Consider the following 12,143-nt stretch of genomic DNA (forward strand, 5'->3'; position numbering starts at 1 on the left):
GTTGCGTCGCCGTCAGGTGCCCACATTGAATTACTGAGCATTTCCTCATTTGCAGTAAGTTTAGTAGCAGGTGTCATGCAGCAGCGGCAGCAGCAGCGGCAGCGGCAGCGTGGATACTGAGGACAGAACCACTGGACATGGAGTACTTTATCCGCCAATAGAACATCACTCAAGGCAAACATGGTAAGACATTGTTATTTACTATCTTATTCAGAAAGTTTGTTGTTGTTTTAAATATATTAATCAATGAACTGACTAACTTGTCTACAGCCTTCACAGCTTTTCTTGTGCTCTCTCATCATTTCCTCCTGACCACTGAAGAGTTTAAAAATTACCAGATTTTTCTAGAAAGAGCCTCAGCAGGTTTTGTTGTTTCACTGTAGCTTATGGTTTCCTTCCTCCTGGGTTCCTTCCCATGTACCATAACTATAACAAAACTCCCTGAAACAACTGTAATACTTTTCAACTTGGTTCACAACTCACATCTCGAAACGATGTATCCACAAATTCAGTAAGATATTCATGTCCTCAGTGACACTTGCGCTTTATCTCGATCATTTAGACAGTTTTCATTGGAAAAAGGGGAAGTTGGAGTTTAGAAAAATGAATATTCATGCTGACACTGATGAAAGAAAGCTTTATTACACAGCTATCACTGGTTAATGATTCACAGTGTCATTAATGCCGCTTTATTTTTACTCGCCCGTTGTGGTATTTCCTTCTCATATATCCTAAATCATACATGTCAACAGTATTTTAAGACCTTTTTTAAATAGAAAAAGGTCACTGTTTGCTGATAATTTGTTTTTAAAATGTAAAGGATCCTCCATGTCCTCCAGGTTTTTCTTTTCATTAGGATGAATATAAACTTTTGATTATCATGACTCCTGTGGCACCACTGAAACCAGACTAAATATTTGATTTTTGTCAGCTGTTGAACACAGCAACAATTAAGTCAATTAATTACCACCAATGTCTTCTTTCTGCAGCAGAGCCTTGCTGCTACCTAATATCTGATAATAGGCTGTTTTAACCTACTTTAGTCAATCAAACTTTTTTTTTTAATACCACCTTTTGTTCATGTTAGTGCAGTTCATGTTAGTGCAGTTCAAAGCTGATTTAGGACAATACAAACGAAAACGGTTGGTTCCCTGGTTATCTGTGTAGCCTTAATATTAACAGACATTATCAAAGTTGCACAATATACCAGAAAACTGACTTTATCACACCAAACATATTTAAAGGAATTGTACAGAGTATCTCTGCAAATGATTGCAATGTACTTTCCCTGCAGCACATCTGTACAGCTACAGTCTGTGGTGAGAATGTTTTAAAACATTGGGTGAGTCGTGTGTCGCTGTGCGAAAACTCTTTTGCACACACACGCACACACGCACACGCACACACACACACACACACACACACACACACACACACACACACACACACACACACACACACACACACACACACACACACACACACACACACACACACACACACACACACACACACACACACACACACACAGTTTCTGTGCTGCAGGCGCTCTCTGACTGAAAGTGGAACCCCGTATCTGTGTTTTGTGGTGTAGAGAAAAAAAAAATGTTGTCAGCTTCCTTTGTTCCGTGTAATGAGAGACAGCGACCCAGTCAAAAGAGAGCTTGCAGCTTATTGCTGCAGGATTGGTGACAGGGGGTGTTTCTATGGCAACCGGTGCAGGATGCTGGCTGAGGTACGGAGATGTGTGGTTGGGAGTACTTCCTGCTCATCATCTTCTGTTTGACTTCATGAAGGTGACAGCTTTAAGTGTTCCAACAACAGATGGTGGGAGACTCTGTTTTCATTTTGTCAAAAGATTATCAGAGATGTTTATTCGTCATGTTTCACAGCACTCCAAATTCATGGTTGCTTCATCGCTCTCTTGATGCTGATGACGTTTAGAAATCAGCTAACTAGTGCTCTGAAAAAGAGTTCTCTGACTCCACCTGCTAAAGATTTATTTTATTTTATTTAGTCAGACATATAGTCCGACAATATGTGAAATATGGACTCATCATCACATTTACATACAGTATGTCATATGTTTTAAAACTCAATGATGTCCTAATAAATCCAAAATCCTTTAAATGAAACCAAAGGAACTTGAATTGTTGCCCTGATATCATATATTATATATGGTGCCAGAATGATGCATGGACATTTTTAGGGGAACATACTTAGCCTTAGTTACATTTAGCATGAGATGTGATTGATTTAGTCCTGTTGTAATATAGCTCATTGTGTGAGTGAGATTGGGGGCGATTGTGGCTCAGATGTTGCCAACTAAGCCCCGGGTCCTCCTGTCCACATCCCAAAAGGTCTTTGGTTAAGACACTCAACCCCAAGTTACTCCTGGAAGGCGAGCGCCTTGCATGGCAGCTCTGTCGCCACTGATGTGTGAATGGCAGGCAAACTGTAAAGGGCTTTGAGACCCCTGAAGTGATAAAGTTTATTATAAATGCAGACTATTTACCCTTTACCGCGATTGGAAGATGCATGGTTTGTGCAACTATGCACATAAATCACTGTATTGTCAGCATAATGCTCGATTTCTACTGTTTCAAAAATGTTAGGTGCGTAACAACACATCCTTACAAGCTTTGATAAAAATGACAATTAAAATAAAAGAAACTGATTTTTACAGGTGTCAGATTGGGACTTGGCATTAGAAGCTACTATGCTATGTTTTTGGATAGAAAAGGCAGGATTGGTTCATCCTTACTTTTGTTTCTATGAAAATTGTTAGTAAAACAAAATTAGTAATTACCTGTTTTAAAAAAATTATATATTTTTAATGTGCAACTGTATACTTTGTGACGATTTGACTTGGTTTTATCTTATAAATCCTATCTCTAAAAAGAGTTATAATTACTAATTGCTGGTTTTAGTTCATTGCTGTTTAGAGAGCCACGAGAAGATTTGTGTGTCTGTGTAGACGCTCGTCTGCTCTGTGAAGATCAAAACAACCAGGAAACTGTGTTGTTGCACGCTGCATTCTCACTTTGTAAAGATAGCATGAGGTTTTGATGAGCGGGTGTTTGTGAGCGTGGGGGGTATGCCTTGCTGTATGCTCTGCTGCTAACTTCCTGTTTCTAAAGCAGAGTAGCTGCAGCTGAGTGTGTGCTCCTGTGCTTTTTTCAGGAGGAGAGCATTGATGTGAAGGGTCTGAGGGCCCGGTTCATCAACAACACCTGCACCTCGGACACCAGCAGCCGAGACAGCAACTCACCTAAATCTCCACGACCTGGGTTCGGGAGGCCGTTCGTCCCGATGTCAGATAATGAGCTGGATCACAGACTGGCTCCCACATTTCCTCCTCCTTCGGCTAGCCCTGGCCTGATGAGGTTCCCGAGGGCAGAGCCGATGGCAGCCCCCATCCACTCCAAACCTGCGTCCTTCCCTCGACTGCCTCCCACTTCTAGAGTCAGAGTATCCATCCAGCCGGTAGACACCAGCACGGTCAGGCAGAAAGGGGAGATGCTACAGAACATGATGGTGAGGCAGCAGAAGCCTCCAGGTGTCCAACTGCCCCCAGCTCTGGTACCAGCTTTGGCACCAGCTCTGGCTCCGTCTACGGCTCTAGCTAAGGTTCCAGCTAAGGCTCCCATCTCCACCCATCTTCAATTCAGAAATCAGTCCCGACAAAGCAGCACAGGAGATGTAACGCCGCTGAGGAAGGCCTTGCCCCCTGAAGGGCCCTTGCCTTTGAAACCCAAACGGCCCCCCACCGTCAACCTGGAGCCCTTCTTGAGGGTCAAGCGAGGACCTGTCTTACCTGCCCTGAGAAAAAGTGACGGTACGTCCCTCTGGCTTATTATCGCTCCGTTTTTTAATGGAGTACAGCTCACCTAATTAGTTCGGAGGTTTCTGCATTCAGGCCTGTGCTGAAATGTCTTTGCTTTTATCTCTCTGACTTCATGTTTTTTGTTTTGATGCAGATTCAGGTTGTTTCTGTTTGAAAATAATTGGCCCAACGAAACCATGACAGTGTCCTTTGTTACTGGGAGATCAGTCAATGTCACTCAAGGACAAACTAATTTATTTCCTGTCCTGCAATTATTTTGTCATGTCAGTTGGAAACGAAGGTGGAGATAATAAAGCTAATGATGACTGAGTCCTTTTTATGGACTACATCTGAAGGGTTCTGGTGTTGGTCACACTGTCATGACTCACTGGGACACTTTAATGTAGCAGAGCCATTTGTCCATGTTTTTAGAAACACCTTTAATTGTCTGCTGTGAAACAGGCCGAGGAAATCATACATGTTATCGTGTTGTCCATGTGGAATAATCTTTTTGTGTTATTGTATCCAAGTCTTTTTAAATCACTAACCCCTGGTGCAATTTTTATTATGTGCTTGTAATATTTCTTTAATGTCAGGGATGGAATTTAAAATGGAGAGGTAAGTGCATTAATTGATAGATTTTTCAGATGTAAATGTTGCTGACAGCTTATCAAATACCAGAAAGAGAGTCCTTTCATTTTTCAGAGCGAATCTTGTAAGAATTGTTTCATCAGACTCTATAAGAAAAGTCGTGTCACTGACTAGCCGCAGTGAGCTTCGTCTTTGTGCGAAAATGTGCAAACAAACAAATATAACTATTGAAAAAAAGGAAAAGGTTTCAGCATGTCTTTCATGACATGATTCGTCTCATTTTGCTTCTTCATATAAAGACGTTCTCTTTGCTTCTCACAGCAGGTTCGCCAGGCTCAGCACACAGAAGGATTTTTTCACCAGAAGTGATCAGTCCTCCAAAACCTCCACAAAGATCCAGCAAACCCAGCCGACTGCCGCGCCAGATCGCCTCCGTGTGAGTATTTACAAGTTAACAGCATTGTGTCCTCAAAGAAGACCCGACATGTCAGTTCTGTTAAATCTTTAAATACACAACCAGCTTCTTATTTAAGAGTCGTATTTACTGCTGCAATGACGGCAGTCAGGAAATGGAGTGAGAATAAACTGAGACTAATTTACAGAAACAGTAAACATTTTTCACAATTGTTACAGTATCCAGGTATCAAGTGGTCTCAGATCCATGTTGGGTAACCATGACGTCTGACAGTTCCAACTATCTAATGGAGGAAAACTGGAACCGTCACGCTTTTATCATACTTTCATTTTCATGATCTTAAGCTTTTTCAGTCTGTCAGAAGTTTCTCTATAATTACACTGAATGAAATGTCTTGCATGTTGCGGCAATTTGAGGAGGGGTTTTTAAAAAGAATGAAACATAAAAAATAAAAAAAAAGTTAGTCAGTTCTACTGACTGAAAACAAAGAATTCAAGTAAAGACGTAATGTCATAGGAAATACCGATGTGTTGTAGGGAATAAATCGGATGTTTTGTTGTCTGTTTGCTACATGTTCTGTTGGTTTTGTGTCTTTCGTTCCTGTTTTTGTCTCTAATATAAGCACGGCAGTGCTGTATCATAAAGTTTATATACAAATAATCTGCTACTCCAAATATAATCTTAAATAAGCATAATGCTGCCCGGATGATAATTATATCAACATTTTTGGAGATTAGGTTGAGCATTTTGAATTTTCAACATTTATAAAGGAAAATAAAAAAAAATAAAAATAAAAAAATAAGATGTTGAATAATGACCAGGGAAACATGTCTGTTTATTGTTTGCAGCGACATTGACGATGAACAGGACCCCTACGATGATATCGCAAGTTTTGATAAAAATGGTAAAAAAAAAAAACAATCACAACTTGTTTTGTTCTTAAAGCTCTTCTGACACCAAATGTTTTAAGGAATTAACATTTCATATTCATTATTTTTGTTTGTGATACTAATTGATATGTATTTTGTGGAACAATATAGTTTATTTTAATTTTTTTTAAAACATCTGTATATCATGTGACTTTACAGAGTCGTGCAGTGACCACAGCTCACAGTGTATGGACGGGGTAAGTACAGAAAAATAAAACTGAAATCTAACTTATTCTGTCAGGAGAATGCTACACATGATAAGAAGCCCAGACCACGTGGCTCCTATTGAGAGAACATGTTGCACCTTTTCCTAAATTATGAATAAAGGTTGCTGGAATACCAACTTGATATTGGTACAGCCAATGAAAATGTAACTTCAGTCTGTATCTGCATGTTTTATTTGATTTAATCTTTGAGAAGTATTGATTTGTTTATTAGGGGACTTCAAAGTATAACAAGTAAATTCAAACACTGGGTGGTGAAACCCATTGATTTAATCATGCTGTATATCTGACAGTTTTTCAGTGCAAATAAAACCTTTTCTCTTGTAGGACTGTGATGACGTGTACGAGTTTATTGATGAGTAAGTATAAAGTTTCTGCAACTACCATTAAACCTGTCATGTGTCTGTATTTATTGAACACTGTATTGGCCTGCTGCTGTTGTTACCCACCGCTCACAACACTGCTACTGAAAATAGTCACTAAAAAGCCTGTTGATTCTCTCACTTGTACAGCAGGTGGTGTTGCATTTATTACACAGTGCTACAAATGATGAAGTAAAATTACATCTGCTTCTGTAGTTATCATTTTCTATAAACAGTTAGTTATTACAGTATTTCCTGTTAAAGCAGGATACTGTGACAAACCTCAGGGATGGGCTGCAGAAATGTGGGCAAGATGGAAAATAATCAAAGGTTATGTTCAGCTTTTACAGTATATTACATAAACTGGTGATTTAATATAAACAGTTGAATTATGCGCCAGTAAAGTAGACCTTTTAGAGGAATTTAAAGTGAGGAAACGTCAATAGAAAACTAAACATGGAGCCACTGAATAGGTGACAACTCTATTTCAATTTTCATTGCTGCTTCGTAGGGACCTGTTGGAGTTGAACCGCAGCAGTGCTGAGAAGAACAAGAAAGAATCAAAGAGGCAACAGGAGCAGGAGAAGAAAGAGCAGCTGGAGCATCAGAAAAAACTGAATGAGTTGGGGAAGAACTTTCAGGTAAGACAGTAAAAATGCCTGTCCACCAAGAAAGCAGAGTAGAAAATAGAACTTTCAGTTTATCCTAACCCAAAATACATCTGCTCACTCATCTTCGGCCACGTTTTTTTCAATTATATCAACTGTTACAGCTTTATTTCTGTTTCTCTGTAGCTGCAGGGCGAGGTGGAGGTTCTTCATACAGCCAGAGCCCGACAAGACTGGATGGGAGAAGGAAAACTGGACCTCAGTGTCCGACAAGGAGACAGCGTGGAGATCCTCCGTGTGAAGAACAACCCAGGAGGCAAATGGTTGGCTCGCTCTCTGAATGGAAACTGTGAGTTTCAATTTAAGTTTCAATCAACTGCGAATAGAAAACTCAAAATCTGAACCATTGTTTTGTAACCTTCCAGCAAATCCACTTACCCACATCAAGCTGGTAGACAAAGCAAAGCAAAGTCTGTGAATATAAAGGCTAGACAGTTTAAAGTTTCCATCTGATATGCTGGCTCTTGTTGCTGTTATGATATTCTGCCTTTCAAATGTGGAAAACGGGGATGTCATTATTTCAAATATCCAGCAGCGTTTTGTGTGCGTGTGGCAGACATCACCATACCTTGAGTTTCTGTCCACCTATTTGATCTTTTTTTTCTTCTTTCATTTTGTCTAATAAGAAGTCGGGCGGAAATACTGGAAATTGACAAAAGAAAAGCTGAGAGATTGGATTTTTCATACTTGGTTTGGGGAGACAGGTTTTCATATCAACAAATGAAAACATACCTTTTTTTTCATATATGCCTTAACGCTGCAGTAGCTTCTCCTGATTGTTGGGCTTTTATCTTCTCTGTGTTCTTGTAAGTACGACATCCAATTTAAGCTTACATTTTCAGAGTTTCTTCTTGAAATAACTGTGGTTACAGTTTAAACTTAAAGATAAAACGTATCATGTTATGCAGATGATGCTCAGCTCTGCCTGTAAGATGACGAAACCTTGGTGGCTTTGTGTCTCTACCATAAACCAAAGCAGAGCAGCATTATACTTAATGTGTTGGGGTTTTTTCTGCACTAATACTGATTGTCGTTCTGAGTGTTGGACATTTCTGTGTTGACAAACTGAATTATCATGATATAGCCACAGAACCTCATTGTGTCAATGTGTTTCGTTTCAGACGGCTACATCAGCAACACGTGTGTGGACATTGACTACGAGGCAGTGAAGCGAAAAATGCTGCAGTCCAAAAAAATTGACAGATCGCCGTTACCTCCACCACCTCCGGACCCCCCACTGAAGTTAAATGTGGAATCCAACAACAGAGACAGGTACAGGACAACAGACTATGTCAACACTCTACTAAATGTATGTAATTATTTCACTGTGAGAAAATTGTTTTAGCACTTTTCTTTCAAAGTCTTTAAAGCTGTGTTGAGTGTATCAATGATTTGTTGCTCTGTAGCTGTAGCTTTATTTTTCAGTTTCACTTACGTCTGTTCCAACTAACACGTTTGTGTTTCCACTCATTTGCAGCATGCTTGAAGATGACGGTAAGTGGCATCACACTGCACGGAAACATTAGGATCAATACCAAGTAATATCTCACAATTCTTATACCTTTATCAGTTGTAACTTTATTATTATTATTTTTATTATTATAATATTATAGCTATTTATTATTTCGCTGTATGGATTTTTTTTTGTTTTATTAGAATAATTAAATAGTTAAAAAAGAATTCACTGTAAGGATAGTGGAGTTTTGAAGAAAAATACATTAATAAATAGTTATTGTTCATAATTTATTTTGGTGAACATTTCTGTAAAAAAAAAAAAAAAAAAAAGGCTGGCTCATAGTTTGTCTCTCCTGTGTTAGTTGTTTATTTCATTCTTTATTCTCACAACTTTTAATGATGATTGTTTTGAGCTGTTTATTTCAACAGATAAATGTAAGTGCTTGTTATCTACCTGCAAGAAGAGACTCTTTAAAGTACCTTTTGTCTTTTCCCCAGATGACTACGATGACGTTCAACCAATAACTGAAGATTTTCCTCCTCCACCACCTGAAATCAGGTATTTATTTCCATCTGCTCACTGAAACAGAAGAAGAGGTCGACATATTCACAGCTAAATGTATCTCTGTAATGTAAAGCTTTAATTATATGGACTGGTAAGTGCTGTTCAAATAGAATAAAACATGAGCTCCTTAAATTTATTTCAATGATCTAAATGAGAAAATGTGTTGTTAATATATGTGTTTGCATGCTACTTGATTAACTGTGAAATTGTCTTGGTTTTTCCAGCATAGATCCCAAAGTGGAGAAGGAGCTAAAAAAAAAATTTAAGGTAAACACATTTCCTTCACACCATTTTTGGGGGTTTGAGTGGAAAATAAAGCAGCGTGTCATCTGCATAGCAGTACATTCAGATGTTTAGGCTGTTTGTTTGTCACGGTGTTTGTTTCTTAATCACCTGTCTAATGGGAAACATACCTTAGGTTTTATAGGAGGAAAAGAACAGGACCCAGTATTGATTCCTGAGGAATTTCATATACAGCTCATGCATCATAACTGCATTGGTATATTTCATGAATTGACCTGTTGTTTGCCAGTTTGAAGGGCCTCTCAGGGTGCTGCACTCCATGATGGTGGATCCTAACAGTGACATAAAGAAACCAGGGGGGAAAGATCTGCACATCACTCAGGGAGAGGTCGTGGACGTCATCCAGATCTACAACAGCAAGAAAGCTCTGTGTTGCAACAGGTTTGGAAAATGTACGTACAGATTAATGTTATTTTTGCAGTATGCATGCGAATATAATTCTACACAGGTTTTGTCTACACAGAGATATCACTGGCACATACAGATCCATAATCTTCTATCTATTGAAGGCAGAAGCGTTTCTGCCTGCAGCTTTTACCCACAATGAGTTTTGATCTTTGCCACAACGGTGCACTCGATACAGTGGTAAACATTTGGAGCTGTGCTGCTGCTACTTTTCCCTTCACTTGTAGTGTTTACTTGTTTGTGTGATCTGACATTGATAAAGACTCCTTGTAAGCCTCTAAAACGCAGTGTGGGTAATTTGCCGTGACTAGCATTTGTCATATAATATCACAATAACCATTACAGATATTGGAGTCATAAATTCAGCAAAAGCTGTATTATGTTATTGATTATCTATTTTTTCCTCTGTCTCACAGATGGTTATGTGAACAGATCTCTTCTTCTTCCGATGTAAGTGAATCCTCCTCAGTTCATGTCTGGCACCGTGAGCATTTCTTTAATTTAGTCTCTTTACGCCGTAACTGAATAACAAATAACCCTTCTGTAAACATGTGTTGTATGTTGTTACGGTAACAGATCGTATGTAACTTTTATTTTATTGAAGATTTTGTATTTTGCTTAGTAGTTTCCATCAAGAGAGACATTTATTCAACAAAGTAAATAAGCAAAAGGATATATAAATATGAAAGATTCACAAAATATTGATGAATATTGACATAGTTTCTGTATACCCTGTGCAAACACATAGGACATACTGTATGTTATAATATATTTAACTTGAATCTTACTTTGCAGGGAAGGAGACATTTATGATGATGTCGACTACGTAGATGGTGAGATTGAAATTTCCTGATCTGCAATCAAATTGATGCAAATTTTACACCTGTAAATTCATCTGAAATATTCACCCTTGTGTTTGTATTTCAATTACATATATTTTTCTTTTTTTTTCTTTTTCAGATGTCTACGACAACGACTCTCCACGCTGATTATTAAAACATGTCAAACTAAACACACACAGTCAGATAGAGAGAAATAAACTAAAAACTTGAGCTGAATAAAACTGTCACTAAAACTAAATGCCAAAAACCTGAAAATCAAGTTAAGAGAGAGATCTGTCTGGATAAAAATACTTTATTTAATTCCAGAAGTTGCATCCAAGTGTAGAAAACTCAAAGATTCACCGAGGTTATGTGGATTTTGATGCTTTACAGATGAGAAGAAGATCATTTCTGTCCAGGTCTCAAACAAAAAACAAACTGACTTGGCTGTACAAAAACTCAAACTAAATACAACTAAACAAAAAGGCAGAAATGAGTGTGAACAATAGAAAGTATAGAGAGATCCATGTGGACACACACTCAGTCATGTTTCCATCATTTCAGAGGACATTATATTAATTTCCTGGAGACTTTCCCTAAACATAAAGTCTTGACTCTTAAATTTAATGATTAATGTGGACTTGTGGTTATTTCTGTCCCCAACAGGGAATCAGGTCCCCATATTGTTAACAGATGTATGTCCCCACAAGATAATACAACACCAACACACATAGTGTATACAGATAAGGCCTGTGCTGAGAATAACAAACATGTTGTCATTGCATTCTTTGTCAAACTGCTTGTATAGAAAATGAATACACTATAACTATTGCTTTGTGTGTTTCTCAGTCTTTGAGATAATTTTGAATAAATAAAATGCTTTCTCTGATCATTTTGTCCCAGCTCTTTTTTTTACATCCCTGGAAGTTCAGTAAAGTGGGAGGAGGAATATTGTTCTATATGGAGGTGATTAGACAATATTACAAACGGTGGTGTTATTAAAAAAAAAAAAAAAAAAGTTTTTTTTAAAATTAGACTTAGTATGCTGGTAAGCCAAAAGAGAACCATGTTTGACAGATGAGATGGTGTGTTTCCTTTCTTTGGCCACTGCTTTCTTCCTTCTCATTTTTCCTTATCAATAATTTTGATGAAGATTGATTTTTGATCAGTCAATACAATTATGTTCCACAACTCAACTGCCAGTCTCTTTTTGTGAGTTTAATGGCAACCTAATCTTTATATTTTTGAGACTTATCAAGGGGTTTACATCTTGCTGTGAATCCTCTAAAGTTTAAACATCCAGTAGGTAAATATCAATTTACTGTTGAACCCTGCATGTTGTGTATTACATATTAAGAGGTCTGTCACCCACACAGTTCTTCCAGTACTGGTGTAAATCTCAAAATAAAGCTGATAATTGCCACTGTGGTATGGCATCAGATGCCAAATTAAATTTCCCGGAGCAAAGAGGCACAAAAAAAAAATCCAAACCAACATGCATAAATACTAATATATACAATATTTATGGTCTAAACTGTATATAGTGAGCCAGTATTATTGTCGAGGCTTTAATTAACGT

General features: G+C 38.1%; 1 protein-coding gene across 2 annotated transcripts; it reads left to right on the forward strand.

Moving 5' to 3' along the window:
• The first annotated feature begins 85 nt into the window (after positions 1 to 85).
• On the forward strand, positions 86 to 11,443 carry LOC138623061 (FYN-binding protein 1). 2 transcript variants are annotated; one of them, XM_069702339.1, is made up of 16 exons: positions 86 to 183; positions 3,184 to 3,838; positions 4,739 to 4,853; positions 5,681 to 5,736; positions 5,921 to 5,958; positions 6,313 to 6,344; positions 6,859 to 6,988; positions 7,142 to 7,304; positions 8,137 to 8,287; positions 8,493 to 8,509; positions 8,969 to 9,029; positions 9,260 to 9,302; positions 9,568 to 9,730; positions 10,160 to 10,193; positions 10,539 to 10,576; positions 10,704 to 11,443. In XM_069702339.1, exons 1-16 carry the CDS (start codon positions 181 to 183, stop codon positions 10,730 to 10,732), a joined length of 1,728 nt encoding a protein of 575 aa, XP_069558440.1. In that variant the 5' UTR covers positions 86 to 180; the 3' UTR covers positions 10,733 to 11,443. The 2 variants fall into 2 exon arrangements, with proteins under 2 accessions (XP_069558440.1, XP_069558439.1); XM_069702338.1 differs by lacking the exon at positions 86 to 183 and adding an exon at positions 1,715 to 1,735.
• The last annotated feature ends 700 nt before the right edge of the window (positions 11,444 to 12,143 follow it).

This window comes from Brachyistius frenatus, unplaced genomic scaffold (assembly GCF_029030835.1).
Source record: "Brachyistius frenatus isolate BFR_SWC_R1_liver_20210118 unplaced genomic scaffold, ASM2903083v1 Contig_41, whole genome shotgun sequence".
In the NCBI taxonomy this organism is placed as follows: domain Eukaryota; kingdom Metazoa; phylum Chordata; class Actinopteri; family Embiotocidae; genus Brachyistius; species Brachyistius frenatus.

Excerpts from the sequence above, each read along its gene's own strand:
- LOC138623061 (XM_069702338.1), top strand. Across the intron at positions 9,030-9,259 it reads CCTCCACCACCTGAAATCAG|CATAGATCCCAAAGTGGAGA; the intron begins GTATTTATTTCC and ends TGGTTTTTCCAG. Across the intron at positions 9,731-10,159 it reads TTGCAACAGGTTTGGAAAAT|ATGGTTATGTGAACAGATCT; the intron begins GTACGTACAGAT and ends TCTGTCTCACAG.